General features: G+C 50.0%; 1 protein-coding gene across 8 annotated transcripts in view; it reads left to right on the forward strand.

Moving 5' to 3' along the window:
- Positions 1 to 14334, forward strand: part of LOC136115307 (E3 ubiquitin-protein ligase NEDD4-like) — a 128921-nt gene that overhangs the window by 46432 nt on the left and 68155 nt on the right. For 3 of the 8 annotated variants that reach the window (XM_071802835.1, XM_065861340.2, XM_065861342.2), the window contains exons 3-5: positions 3688 to 3769; positions 6877 to 6915; positions 8491 to 8544. In XM_071802835.1, the coding sequence (XP_071658936.1) occupies positions 3688 to 3769; positions 6877 to 6915; positions 8491 to 8544 (175 nt within the window). Of the gene's footprint in view, positions 1 to 3687; positions 3770 to 6876; positions 6916 to 8490; positions 8545 to 11154; positions 12501 to 14334 lie in introns of those variants that run through there. The other 5 variants (XM_065861337.2, XM_071802834.1, XM_071802832.1 and 2 more) reach the window with 5 other exon arrangements.

Consider the following 14334-nt stretch of genomic DNA (forward strand, 5'->3'; position numbering starts at 1 on the left):
ATGAAAGATAATTATAGATCTACAATTATTTGAGCTTTAAGAAAATACCAAATACTGAGTTAGCAAAACCATGGCAAGTGGATAATTCTGAATGTCTGAGGGACTTCAGAAGGCCAGGAGAAGGATCTCTCGAGGCCTTGGATTTGGGGTTTTTTTATGGCTGTTGCTCTGCCCAACTCTGCACTAACTGGAGGTTATGATTAGCATAACTTTTCTTAACATCGTTTTCTTGGGATTGCAGTTTCTTCTCCCAAGAGCTGTAACCAGCTTCCAAGTGCTGCTGATCTGAGCAGCATTGGCACTCTCTTCGGGTCTAGGCAGTCATGTCAGCATAGATGAGGTTATTGTTTTTAATCAGTTGGGGATTTTGTAAGGAGGAATATTATAGACAGGTGTTCAAGAAATCAGCTCCCATTCATCTCCAGTCACTGGTGTGGTGATGAGTGAATAAATACTGAAGGTATCGGCTGACTTCTGATGTTGGTGAGAGATGACGTTGTCGAGTATGAGAACGCAAGCACTCCAGCCTGTAGCCTCTCAGCCTGGCAGTGTGGCTGTGCTTTTCTCCTTCACCGCGCCCGGAGGTCCCCCAGCCTTTGTTGTGTTGTTGCCTTTTATTCGGAGTGCGCCTCAGGCTGGCTTCTAGGGCTGTACTTTCTGCACTACTTTCACCCTCTTCCCGAGACCAACCCCCTTCTTTTTTGAAAGCTCCAGCGAGTTTTCCAAGCAGATTCCAAAAGCGTTAGCTGCACACGTCAGGTGCCTGGTGCCATCCACGTGAACCGAGGGGCTTCCTCTGCTCTCCAGCCAGACGATTGTGTATCCTGTGATCCCAGGTTCTCAGCTCACCCGCTGCGAACCAGCAGTGGCTGGAGTCAGACCGATGCTCGCGAGAGCTGCGCAACGAACTTCTTTATTTCCCACTTATCTTTAGAGCACAATGAAAGCGTTCATACATCACTTGTACATGTGGTTACCAGGGGCCATACGGGGTTTTAAGTAACAATTTCTTTAGGAACGAATCTGCCTACCTTATACAAATCCAGAAACCATACTTCATTTTAATGCCCTACCTCTCCTCCTTTTAATCCATCGATTTCAGGGTGAAAAATAGGAGACAAGTGCAAGCTCAGAGTGCTGGAGTGTGCTTTCTGTGCACAAGCGTTCTCTCTGACTGTTGGTTTTGATGGGTGCTCTCAGCAGGCGTCTCATTGACTGTGTCTTCTGTGATCTGGATCATCAGGATCTCCTTTCCTCCACACTTGTCCAAGTAATGCTGCAGACAGGAATCTGCTCTGCTCTCCTGCCTTCTGGAGATTTCATTCCGTTCGCTGCTGTGCTGACTTTTCCAGTGATGTGTTTGAACAGCTCAGGTGCTAGATTTTGTTCTTGTGCAAGAGTTCCTCAATTTTACTGATGCTATTGTTGTTGTCTAATAAATCTTCCGTGTCAGTAGCAGTTTCACCTTGCAGAGATGCCGTGTTGGTCTAGAATAGTTGCTTTTAAGTGGGGCTTCAGGGTGCAATTGGCCGTTTTAAAGTTCCTCGTGTGCTTCTGCTGCTGCTGTGATGGTTAGTGGCTGCTCTCCGCCATGCTTTGGGTATTTTGTTTTGCTGCTGTAGTTATATTCTCGATTGTGGATCTGCTTCTTTTACTCTTTTCCCATTCTTTGTTTGCTCAGTGCTTGGACTTTGCCCTTTGGGAAGTCTCAGCTGGTCTGCTGGCGTTTACTTCTGTGCCTTGCTTAGTGTTTCCTCACAGGTGGATTGATCCCGGGAGCTTCCGTGGTGTCACTGACGGAGCAGACAACAGACGTGAGATTTCCAAGGCATCATTCCGCAGCATTAACCTGTATCTCAGTGCTAGGCACACGTTATTTCAGCTGTTGCTGGCTGTATTGGTGGTTGGTACCGCCTGGTGTACTGGGCAGCTGTAGCGGCTGGGAACAGGAGACTCTGCGTTTTCCAGCAGCAACAGCTGCTTTGCTCTGCCTGATGCCCGTTGAGTTCAGTCCGGTTGCGTTTCCGTCTGTGACCAAGCGCTGCCAGCGCTGAGAAGCACAAAGGGTCTGCGGAAGGTGGCACAGGAGCTCTGAGGGAGCACAGGCTGGAGTTCCAGATCCCGTCTCGGCTCCCTGGGAACCGGGCTGGTGCTGGCAGTGGAGTGAACGCCTTCATCCTTGCCCATTTTAACTGAATACAGTAAGTGCATGCCCAGTTAGTGCTGAAACTCACAGATCTGCAGGGCTGGAGCCTGCAGGAGACACACCTGACTCATCCCTTGGTTCTTAGTTTGCTTTTTTTTAAGATCTGATGATTTAGAAGCAATTTCTTTTGCTGTGTTTCAATATGATTTGGACACAAACTTCACTGAAATGAGATGTGATGGAACCCTGTCCCCAGTGGAACTGGCAGAAACACATAAGCTCTCTTGTTTCACTAAGACCTTCCTTTGAGCTGATGAGCGTGGAAACACAGCTTTCTCCAGAGAAAGATGGACTCAAGAGGACTGGCTGAAGGGCTTTCCTGAGCATTTGGCTTCTGTGGTATCGCGTGAACAAAGAACTAGTGTGTGTGGTGCCTGGGAAGGAGTTTCAGCGTGTGTTTTATTGGACACAGAAGATAGCCGGGTTCCCGATTCTGGAAGTCTGTCCGGTTTAGCCCTTTCCTTGCCTCACTGTGGTTACCAGGATCCTGTATCCTAATGGAGAAGGTGTACGTGATTTCCTGTACGTTTTGCTGGGTTAATGAGACAAGCAAGCTAACAGACTACAGCAATATTTATTTATGGCTGATTCCAAGTGGGGAAGAAAACTTAGAAATTCGGTGTTCTGTGGTTTCTGATACTTCTGTCCTCTTGTTTTCTGATGGCGTGGACAGGAGCCGTGTGTGGTTACACTTGAGATAACCGAGCTCTTAGGAGACGGGGCCTGGACGGTGACCGAGCCGCTGTCCGTGCCACCGCTGCGGTGCCTTTTGCCCTGTCGGTTCCTGGAGCTCCCACGTGAGGTGTCCCGGCCACGGGCCACGTCGGGGGTTGAGAGCGCAGGAGACGTTACCAGCCGTCAGATCTGCCTGGGCAGCTGCAGCGCCCGGGCTTGTGAATGAAATGCTGAATTGAGCAGTATGGGAAGCAGATAACTTCAGCCTCTTTTTCTGTAAGCTGTCGTCAAATCCCGTCACTCACAGCTTCTGGAGAAGCAGCCATAGTGGTAGATCTCAGGTCTTGTCTTTTCGTTTTGTTTCCATATGTTCTATTTAACAGTTTTATTTGTTTTCTTTTGAAATGATCATTGCTATCCAAAAAGCTAAAAACAAACCAGAAACCAAGCTGGCAGTGCGTTTTACATGGCTTAAATGTATTATTGAATGTATTGTTTGCAAGTGTTGTGGAAGCCACTGCAGCTCCCGAGCGCTGGAGCCGTCGGTGGCAGCGAGCGCAGCTCCGTACCAGCAAGGGACGCGGCTCAGGTGCCTTTAGTGCTATGGTTGGTATTTAATTGAGCGTGTTCAAAAACGTATTTTAGATGTTTCAGTAGCTTATTATAGTTAGAAGGTTTCACTGGAAACTCTTTCACCAGAAGTGTTTGGAGCTGCTGTTGTTATCCAATTAAATGACAAATTCGTACTGAAATGATACTTGGCTGTAAAATTATATTCCCATTAAATATGATATCTTCTTTTGCAGTGACCCGTACGTGAAACTTTCCTTGTATGTAGCAGATGAGAACAGAGAACTCGCTCTTGTGCAGACAAAAACTATTAAAAAGGTACGTATATACCCTTCTTATTCCAGTTTGTTGGAGTTATTAAGAATATTGGAACATGCTTCTGTAACAACAGAATGCTTATTTACCTTGCAAAGGCTAGGTGGGAGGGATAAAATCAGCGTAGGTGCAGGCTTATTTTCTTATTTAATGAAAAAACTGTAATAGTGTAGGAATTTTGGATCAGTATTGCTGGGGGCTGAGACTTCAGAGTCTGCAATGGGCAGCTCCTCTTACCTGGGAGAGCTCTGGGCGGCAGAAACCTGAGCAGCAAACAGTGTTTGCTTTCGTGGCCTTGTTTGCAAAATGGATGCTTAGATCCTTGAAAAATAATGGCTTGCTGCAGAAGAGCTGCTTAGACAAGGGGTCCTGCAGCGCTGGTTGGTTGTGTTCAGGCGGCGAGGGAGCTGGCGGGCGGGCCTGAGGGGGACGGGGGATTCTCATCTCCCACCGCGGCTCAGCGGGCGGGGGGATTGCACTGTGGGGTGGAAGGCGTCGGGCTGAGCCCCAGAGGTCCCTCCACGCTCAGCCGGTGTGTGGCTCGTGGGTGAAGCTCCGGACGGCCGTGGGCAGGGAGGCGGGCAGGAGAGCGCAGGAGCCCTGCGCCTCCGCGGGAAGGCCCTGGGAGCAGGTCCGTGCCACCGGGGACGGGTGGGAGCTGCGGCGTGGCAGTGGGACTCTGCTTTCCCCGAGCTGCTTGGGAAACACAGGTGACCGCAACCTGAGTTTTAGGCAATTTCTGACTTCTTTTTTTTAATTAATTAACCTAATTTTTAAACTTAATTTAAAAATTCTCATTAGATAACATTGCCCTTATTTGAAAGGGTGTTGCTGGTACAAAAGCATGATTACTAAAGACATGGCATGTTTGCCTCCTACGCATTTGAAATGTAATGGCTACAGCGCAGAAAGTTGGGGGGGGTTGAAATGAGAGCATTGGATTGGAAATAATAATATAATTATTACTGCTAACAATAATAATCGTAAGGTTGTAACATTACTGCTGATCTTACCAGCTTTGGAGAATAATAAAGCTGCTGGGAAGAGCACCATCAATTTAAAAAGAGTAGTAAAGGTGTGGAAGTGACGTCTGGGTTGTGTGGAGGAAGAGAGGAGCTCGGGTGCTTAGCGCTGCCCTAGGAAAACCCAGGGAGTGGAGGCGGAGGGCTGGGCAGGGGGTGGCGGGGCGGGTGTTCCCGGGACCGTGTCTGCCGTTTGCACTGCGTCTTGTAACTGTCGCTGGGCGCCTGGCCTTTCTCATCGTGTCCAGAACAGTAATATTAACTCAGCCCTTGGAAAGTTGTAGTCATTTCTGTTTTGAATTCTTGAGTTTCATCTCAAGACTTCCCAAAGCAGTGTTCTTCCTATGCAATTTCCAATCTCTGGCTATTTTATAAATAACAAACATCTTCAGCACATCTTGATTTTGAGTTCAAATCGTTAATCAAAATATATTGAGCAAAACCAGTCCCAGGAGCGACTGTGGGAGACAGCGCCAGTTCTGGCGCCCAGCTGAGCCCTGTGGTTGGCCCCCCTCCCTCCAGACGCTGCTGTCCGCCCGTGGATGCTGCTGGCTGCCGTGTTTCCTGCCGGAGCTGGCTCGGGATGGTCCGTACAAACCCTTTTCTCTGTCTGCAGCAGACCGAGCTGTGTGCGCTGTTCGCTGCCTTACAGTCGTGTTTGTAAAATTCCTGCTGCTCAGCTTGTGACTTCACGTGCCAGTGCTTTCAGAAATCTGGGTGAAGGTCTCTCCAGGTTCCTGAGCTCTGGAGACGTCGCTGCTGCGTCGGTTGTCACAACTTCTGTCTTCGTACCGATCCCTCTCGGTTATTCTGCCTTTCCCATTTGTCACGTTAAACAGAATTTCCTGTATCGAAACACGCTCAGTCTCCCTGTTGAGCTTCATTGCTTAGTAGCATCGTTTCTTTGTGTGTTTTGCTTTTCTTGGTATGGTTGACAGCCCTTGGTTGCGTTTGTTCTAATACCCTGTGGAAGGTCTAACTCAGCTTGACTCTTGGCAGTTCTTTATCTGAGCAGCGCTTGCCCTTTTTAGGATGTAGCTTTTTGCTGGTGAGGCGTTTTGTTGTTGTTTCCGTGCTAATGCCCTCTCTGAAGCTATTTGTGCTCTTATTTCTGGAGCCTCTCGTTCCAAGTCTCGGGTGCTGGTGTTGGTGGGTTGACCTGACCTGCTGCTGCTTCATTGACGTGGAAAGGCGGAAGAGATTTCTGCCGGTTTACCAGAGCATTTCCCCAAATCGGGTGTGTGCTGAAATGTGCGTTTGTGGTTGAGCAGCGTTCAAAGCGAATGCATCATTGCCGGACAGTAGTGTCCTCCAGTCTAGCACGAGCCCGTGCTTCGTTGGTTAAGTCACACGAAGCTCTCTGGCCACCGAGAGCCGTGGCTGATGACAGAGGGGCACACGAGCAGCAGCTTCTTCCGAGGAGCTGGGGCGCAGCTGTGGGCGCCCCGCGCAGCTCCGCTCCTGGCAGCTCCCTCCTGGCAGCTCCGCTCCTCGCAGCTCCCTCCTGGCAGCTCCGCTCCTCGCAGCTCCGCTCCTCGCAGCTCCCTCCTGGCAGCTCCGCTCCTCGCAGCTCCCTCCTGGCAGCTCTGCTCCTGGCAGCTCCGCTCCTGGCAGCCGGCACACGGGCCTGCGGGCGCTGCCGTTCCCTTCTGTCCTCGTGCCTGTGCGGAGGAAACAACCTTTCCCGTTGTTCTTCTTTCTGTTTGAGTTACAGTGTAAATCTGTCTGTGTTTGTGTGGCCCTAAAGTTGAACGGGGGTTTTGAAAAAATACCTTTGCTTTCATCTGGGTTTCAATGAACCTTGAAAATGAAATGGGTCTTCAGGTTTATTTCTGTAGGTTCTCAGTGATTTGCCTTTTACTCATGGAGTCCTATTTATACTTCCCATCTATTTTAGGATCATCTGAGTCCAATATCCACCCGCGTTCGGTTTACTGGACAGAGCATTTCTAAGTAATTTGATGGCGATATTTCTGACATAGTCTTTTCTCCCATTTTCCCAGAACACTGTCACTTGCATGCGCAGTTTGGTGATGTTGGTAAGCGTAAGGAAATGCTGGCATGTAAACGTATCTATTTCTTTTACAGACGCTGAATCCAAAATGGAATGAAGAATTTTATTTTCGAGTAAGTTTCTCTTTACTTGCAATGACTATTTTAATGTGTACAGTTGAGCACACGGCGTTTTAGAAGGGTGGGAAGAAGCTTCTTTTTTGTGTTTTCATGAAAACCCACTTGTCCCGGTGTAGCTGCTCTTCGGTTTCTGCAGTGATGGAACGATCCGCAGAGGTTGGCCTGAGGTTAATCTAGAAACGGGCAGTTTCACAACTGGAGGTTTTATCTGGAGGGAGTGTTGAATGTACTCGTCTGACAAGTCCAAGATGGTTTTCCCGTGGCAGCGTCCTCAGCAGAGCGCGCGTCCCGTGGCTGTGAGGTGCTCGCGCAGGGCCTGGCGGTCAGCGTTATTTCCAAGAGCTGTGCGAGTTCTGAGCTATCGTGGAGAGAAAACAGGAGGGAAGGAAGATACACAAGAATGTCTCTTGGCCTTTATGTAACTTAGCTAAAGGTCAAAATATGACCTTTATTGTAATTAACTTTAGTGTTTCCAGATCTTGCTTACAATGAAAACCAAGTGATAGCTAAGACCAGGTGATTTTTATCACACTAAGAAAATAATTTTAAATATTTGGAAGTGTAAAGGAGGGGTTAAAATAGGGATTATCAAACCAGCATAATATAAGTGAGCAGGACTATACCAACTTTGTTATTTAGTTGCTGCCCATATTTGTGGAAGGAAGAATGGCTGAGTTTCAGTGCAGCCGTGGCTGTCACAAAAGGTGAGGAGGCATTTCAGTGATCTTAACCGGCTGCTCGAGGGGACGTGTCCCTGTGCGTCGCTCCAGACGGTGGGTTGGGATCTCAGTGCCCGGCTGCATGGCTGGCAGGACCTCTCAGACCATTCCCACCAGTATCACTGTTAGTACATAGGTCTTCTCAGGTTTAAGTGGAATTATATTTTTAAATGTGTACCGAATAGCTTTTCTATAAAAGAAATACTTCTAAAACCTGTTAAAAATCCCAACCAATAATGTGAATATAGAACACGGTGCACGCGTTCCTCGTGTGTCGCAGCCGTGTGGTGTTCCCCAGGCTGGGCAGTACATTGCTGCCCCGCGGGACCGTCCGCCCGCTGTGGAGTGGTGGTTCTGCATTTGCTTAGTTAAGCGAGTTGGACCTGGTAACCTGGATTACGAAGTTTTCTGGAACAATACATCAGATACTCTAGAACTTTTTCTTGGTTAATAGTGGCTGTTCTGTCTTCCTCGAGAGTTCTCTGTTTATTTTGTTCCTCTTCAGTGTTTGTCTTTCTGTTTAAATTCACCTCAATGCCGGTGATTTTCTGGAGATGCGTTTGCTGGTTTCGCGTGTTGGAGGCTCGTGTGGGGTTTTCCAGGGGCACATGTAACGAGTGTGCTCGCGTTGAACACCGTGAATGAGTTGCAGTGTGAACCGCCGGGCTGGTCCAGCTGCACCGGGGTTACAAACAAGTGTTCTAGTGCTGCAGTGGAAGAACAAGGAGGGATTTACATAAACCTGTTAGTCCTGTTCTGTTTGCCGTGGTTAGTCACTGTGTGAACTAGTAGTGTTTTGTTGTCATCAAGCTAACGAACCTGCAGTGACATTATTTGAATTCTCTCCTAGGTGAACCCAACCAACCATCGGCTCCTGTTCGAAGTGTTTGATGAGAACAGATTGGTGAGTGCTTGTCTTGCTTGTGTTCCGCTCATCACAAGGTCCGTGTAACCCAGCTGATGAACATATAGCACATCTCAAAGGGCTGCGTTTGTCTGGCGTTCGCAAGTGTGCGAAGAAATGTGGGTAGAAGCACAGAAAGCATCTGCATTTGGGACTAATGGTCAGAACATGCTCCACAAAAGCAGCACCGTGCTGGGTCAGGCCAGAGCGGTCCTTCCGACCTGGGTGTCCGGGCACCGAAAACCTCACCGTGTTCTTCCTTGGGCCTCTCCAGTGCAAACTGGTGGAGTCTCGACCTTTTTTAGTTACTCAAAAGCAGCTGCTTCATCCCCGATCATGTTTTTAATACTCGTGCATTCTTTTTTGGGCTGCGCTTACCCGCGCTGTGCCTGGTGCTCAACATGTGCTTGTATGGAGGGTTGAGGTGGTGGCAGAATAATGCTCTCTGTCACGTTTTCAGTTCTCTGCCTCCTAACGCCCAGCACGCTGTTGGCGTTTTTAGTCTTAGCTTGTCTGATGCAGTAGCTCTTCTGGAGAGGTCTCCCAGCATCTGGCTGCTGCTTGCATTTGCTATGATTAATAGGGAGGATTTTCACACAGCCGTACGTGCAGTGAATGCTGCTGTCATTCTGAACGTGCTGGGTTCAGTGTGGCAGCGCAGTGACATAGGGGGGAGTGACTCTGCTGGGTTTGACTTTCGAAAATGGCAGCACCATCTCGTTGTTTAGGAGATCAGTATTACGTTTGCTTGGTTGGGCACGGTGCAGTCTCTGCTAAACTCGTTTGCTTTGTGCATCAGTGTTGTAGAGAAGTTTATTCAAAAATCCCAGTATGGAAACATCTGCTTTCAAAAACTCCATTCTTTTCCTCTGCCTTCCTGTTAAATGTAGAGCAAGGAAAACCATACAAGCTGTCATCTTCTGGGTGAAAAAAACCCCAGCCGAACAGCAAACCCAACTTACAGCCAAATGATCGTATCCTTCTTTAGGAAGGAAGTAAATCAGTAAATCTGTGAACGTGTTCATGGGCGTAAAACGATGGTGCTGAGCGCTCTGCCGGGCCGAGGCAGCGGGTCCCATGGCACGTGGCCGTCAGGCTGTGTGTGCTGAATGAGGAGGCATTGAACTGGCTATTTTGGCTTTATTCAGAAATGCTTTTGTCAATACTTGCGTGGTTTTTATCCCAAGAACTTTGTTTCTTCTTGGTGTTCTCCAGTTGTCGAAGCACTTTCTGGTTTGCAGTGCGCCCTTTCCTTTCTACACCCCAGTCAAAACAGAGAGCGTGCGAGACGGGATGCAGGCTGCATCTGTGGTGCAGAGAGACCGCGCCTTGGGTAATAGGTTTGATCTGAAGAATAAGCTAAAGTAATATCAGCGCCTGTGCTTCCACAAGTCCATATGCAGTATTGTTGCTCTGTAGAAGCTATTCATGCTTTTCATGTTCTTGGCTCATAGTCCACTTAAAACAATTGGGGATTGTGTGATCTGTTGGCAGTGCTGTGGTTTTAAGCTTCCATTTCTCTTGTGATTGGTCATTTTCTGTCTTTTGAAAACAAGCTCCTTGCAAACAGAGGTTGAAATGTGTAGAATAAAGTATTGACGCTCCACCTACCGATTTTCCGAGCCGTGGAGGAGGCGTAGGCTCTCAGGTTCTCCCGGGGAGCGAGTGCCCGTGCACCCCAGTGCATGGTGAACGGTTCCTCTCCCAGCGCGCGTGAAGCAGCGCTGCTGTGAGCGCCCGTCGCGCGTGTGTGTGCGGAGCCCGCCGCGCTCCTGCCTGCCCTGCCGCGGAGCTGGGGTGCTGGTGTGTGTGGTGTGCCCTGCCTGCCTGCTCTCGGCTCCGGTGGCTCTGGGAGCGTCGCCGTGCTCCGCGCTGGCAGGAGCGCTCTGGCGAGGGCTGAGCTTTCCCTGGAGCCTGGCCAGCAGCGGGCAGGGTTTCTGAGCGCCGTTGGGACAAACCGGTGCAAAACGACATGCAACACCCGTCTCCGCTTTTCGCTCGTCTTTGCTGCCTGGTAAAACTGAAAAACAAACTGTAGCTCCTGCCCTCTTGCACTTTTCTGCTGCTGTTTTTGTGTGAGAAATCTTTGCCATATGTATGATTGCTTTGTTTTAATCTTTAGTTATCAGAAGGGGCTGCGCAGGGCGGTGTAGGTTAGATTGCGTTTGTAGGGACAGAGGGAAAGTTGTGGCTTTTTAAAGGCAAGAAGTTCATTGCTTAATCATGTTATGAGCAGAGTTAAAATTGAAAGCGTAACCGCGCTATATTTATTCGTGTTCTGCCATGATAGCTTGATGCTGTAACACACACCAAAACGTTAAGCTTGAAATAATTTTCTCCTCTGCATGTGAGTGCGTTACACTCCTAACACTGGATCGCGGCGCTTTTGTGGCAGTTGAGTCTTTGCGGGGGTGCCGTATGCAAATGCGCGGCGGTTCAGATTTATAGCGCAGCGGAGCCCGGGCAGCTGCGCCAGCTCTCCCGCTGGGGCCGGCCGCTGATGGAAAAGGAGCAGCTGGAAGGTGCCGTGTCAGGCACCCCCTGCGCGCCCCCGGGGCCGCTGCGGCGGGGAGCCCTCCGGCCTCGTGACCGGCCCCGCCGCCCGGCCTGCCCGGCCGCGCGGCTCAGCCCCAGCCATGCCTGGAATGCCGCTCGCCACTTGGGCTATTTCTGCTATCTGTCGCTCTCAGGGCTGCAGCGCTAACGGTTTGGCAGATGGGACACTTTTTCTTGGAGTTTATGCCTTTGGTTTTTAACTTCTGGCAGTGCCTGAATTGTTGCTGTTCTCCCTCTCCTTTTCTTCTCTCTGTAAAACCATGGCCCATCGGCTGCGGTTTCATTTTGGCTCTGGGCGAAGCAACACGGCCCCCGAATCGGAGATCCTCGACCAGGAGAGAGAAGATGACTTCTTCATGGCATTCCACACTCTGCCGAGAAGACACAGTCCGCACGCTTTCTCCCGGCACGGGGCGGATTACGGTGGCGGCGGCGATTTGCAAGAAGTGGGCTCCTTGAAGAGGAGCACATCCATGTTTATTCCCCAGCTGCTCAACAGCGTGGATGTGCGCCCCACGAGGAGCTCGTCGATGCAGATCTCCCTCCAGCGCAAGACTGCGAACGGCTGCGCCGACGAGTGCGCAGCGCTGGAGTCTCCGGAGGAGCCACCTCCTTGTGAGGCCTCGGGCTTGGGGGAGCCCAGCAGTCCAGAGGGGACCCCTGAAAACTCTGCACCCAGGCTGACGGAAGAGTCAGGGCAACAGATGAATGGAACTGTTTGCTGTAATCACAGAATATTTTGTACTATTCCTTCTAATAACCAGAGTGAGGATGCTTCATCAGCTGCCCGAGGAGACGAGGCAAATGGAACAGCTTCAGGTTTAAACGTAAGCGGTGTGAGGATTCAGCATCGGGCTTCAAGTGCAGATGTGCCTCAGGTGACGCTGCTCCCCTTTGGTGCCGAGGCTCAGAACAACGCTCCTACCCCCGAGCCCCGGCGTTGGTCTCTGCAGCACGTGCCAGATATGTCAGCAAATTCAGGGAAAAAGTTGTTTGTTCTCCAGCTACAGCAGCCGCAGACAAGCGGTTCGAGCGCAGGAGGAGAATATAACTTTGGTTTTACTGGAACGAAAGGGGACAGGTTGGTCAGGTACCCGCGGATACGGCTGGAAAGGAGCACTTCCTACCCTGTCCAGCCCCCGACCGGAGAAACAAGCCCCGCGGATGACGGGTTGAATTCGGAACCGCATGGAAACTGCAGGAACGGGTCAGAAGTGCCTAGGAGCGACTCGGTAGAGCGGATTCCTCAGGGGCAGGGCTGCCTGTTTAAAATCAGGCCAGATCAAAACACGAGGCAGCAGCACTTCAGAATCCTTGTCACCCGCGGCCCCGAAGAGCAGGGCCGGGTGGTGGGGCAGGAGGAGCGTGGCAGCCCTGGCCCCGCAGCCCCCGGCGCCGCAGTAAGTACGGGAGACACAACTGCCAGGGGTCTGGGCTCGCGCAGCTGCGCCACTTCCATTGTTAGCGCCAGAACGTTCTGCATTTCTCTGGGGCAGGCACAATCATCTCTGTTTCTAATCTGACCGAACTTTGCGCTCAGTTATGATTACATCCAGTGTAATATTTTGAGATCCTAATGTCACACGTTTCTTAATTCAGTGTTACATCAGCTGGAAAGATTTTGAAAATCAAAACATTCAAGCAGCAAATTAAGCGTTCGTGTTAATTTAGTTGGCTGAGACCTTGCTGCGTGAATTTTTCCTGCTCTCTGTTTTTAAAACAAATGCTTCCACACCTTCTGAGTATAATGTACACACGTGTGCCTCTTCTCGGCTTTAAAACGTGTATGCTATGCAATGGTAGCTAAGGCTGTAGAAAGCTTACGGTAACTCCAGTCAGGATATTGACTTAACAGATAAGGTACAAACAAGTTGGGAAAGAAATCTTATAATGATGATTTTTTTCCTTGTGGAAATGAAAGCTGTGTCCCGTTTTTGTGTGCCGCGGGCTTGGCACAGCTTGGTAAAGCGTCTTGTTTGTATTTGCCGTGAGTTTGCTTTAGGATGACAAATTAATCTGGTTTTTCTTTGTTATAACGGGAGAAGATTGATGGTTTATGGTTTTAAGCCACTTTTTATAAGGCCGGAGTAGGAATGAAACTTAGGGGCTTAGTCATCTGCTTAAATAGCTTTGCAGTGCAATTGAACACCGCCCACTGGGTTCCTCGCCCGGCGCTGCTGTATATAGCACGGCAAGCGCTGCGGCTCCAGCTGCGGAACAGGCTCGCCAGGAGGGCTTGTCGGTGTTGATTGCCTGTGTGTTGTGCGCGTTGGTTCCGTGAAGCACGGCACGGACAGACGGACGGACAGGCAGACAGCAGCTCTCTGGGCAGAGCTGGGAGTCACCAGGTTATCCAGTGGAACCTTCTTTTTAGCTCTTCGGTAGGCGTTGTGAGTAGAAAATCACAAAGCATCCCTACACCTGTATTTGAAACAAATGACACAGAAGTAATCCCTGGGCAGTAGGGGTTTCGCTCCGGGCTCTGGAAGGCAGCAGCCTTGTGAAGAAGCGTGTTGGGTCTTTCCTGCCAGCCTGAGGACGTTTCAGCTGGACAATCTGAAATGCAGAAACTGTACGGATGATCGTCTTCATTTGATTTTCATGTATGCAGCGCAGTATGTTACGTGTTCTCATCCTAAAACAAATCTAAATCTCGTACTAAAAATGAAATGGGAAAAAGAAGTGTCTTTTTTTCCCTTTCCTGTTTCTTACGCTGTTCCTTTCCAATAACAGCGGTTCACGGAGGAGCAGCACCCGTTACACAGGTAGCTGAGGGTGTCCAACCTCGCCCCACAGCCCGGTCTCTGCACCCGACGTCACCTCTTTGGTCTCCAGCGCAGGACCCGTTCCTGTGCCCAGGCCATTCCGCGGTGTTTCCAGAGGAGGGGTAGGGAGTTGTTCCTGCGCGCTCTCGGTGAAATCGATTTGGTCAGGCGGGGCACGGCGGCCGCGGGGCGCTCGGCCCACGTGGTGCCGGCGAACAGCGATGGCGGTGCAGAGAGTTTCAGAAGTAGGGGATTAACTGAGATGGAAAACGCATCTTGTGGTGGTTTCTCATATTTGAAGTAAGCCCAGAAACCTTGTGGGTAGAGGTGATTGGCTGGGCCAGATGCCACAGCACGTGGGGAATGAAAGCATTTTGGTGAAAGATCTGCTTTATTTTGTCTACATATAACACGTTCTTTAGTAAGGTACATTTTTAATCTATCCCACAGAAGTTTGTCTGGAGGACCT

The sequence above is a fragment of the Patagioenas fasciata genome, chromosome Z (genome assembly GCF_037038585.1).
Source record: "Patagioenas fasciata isolate bPatFas1 chromosome Z, bPatFas1.hap1, whole genome shotgun sequence".
NCBI lineage: Eukaryota > Metazoa > Chordata > Aves > Columbiformes > Columbidae > Patagioenas > Patagioenas fasciata.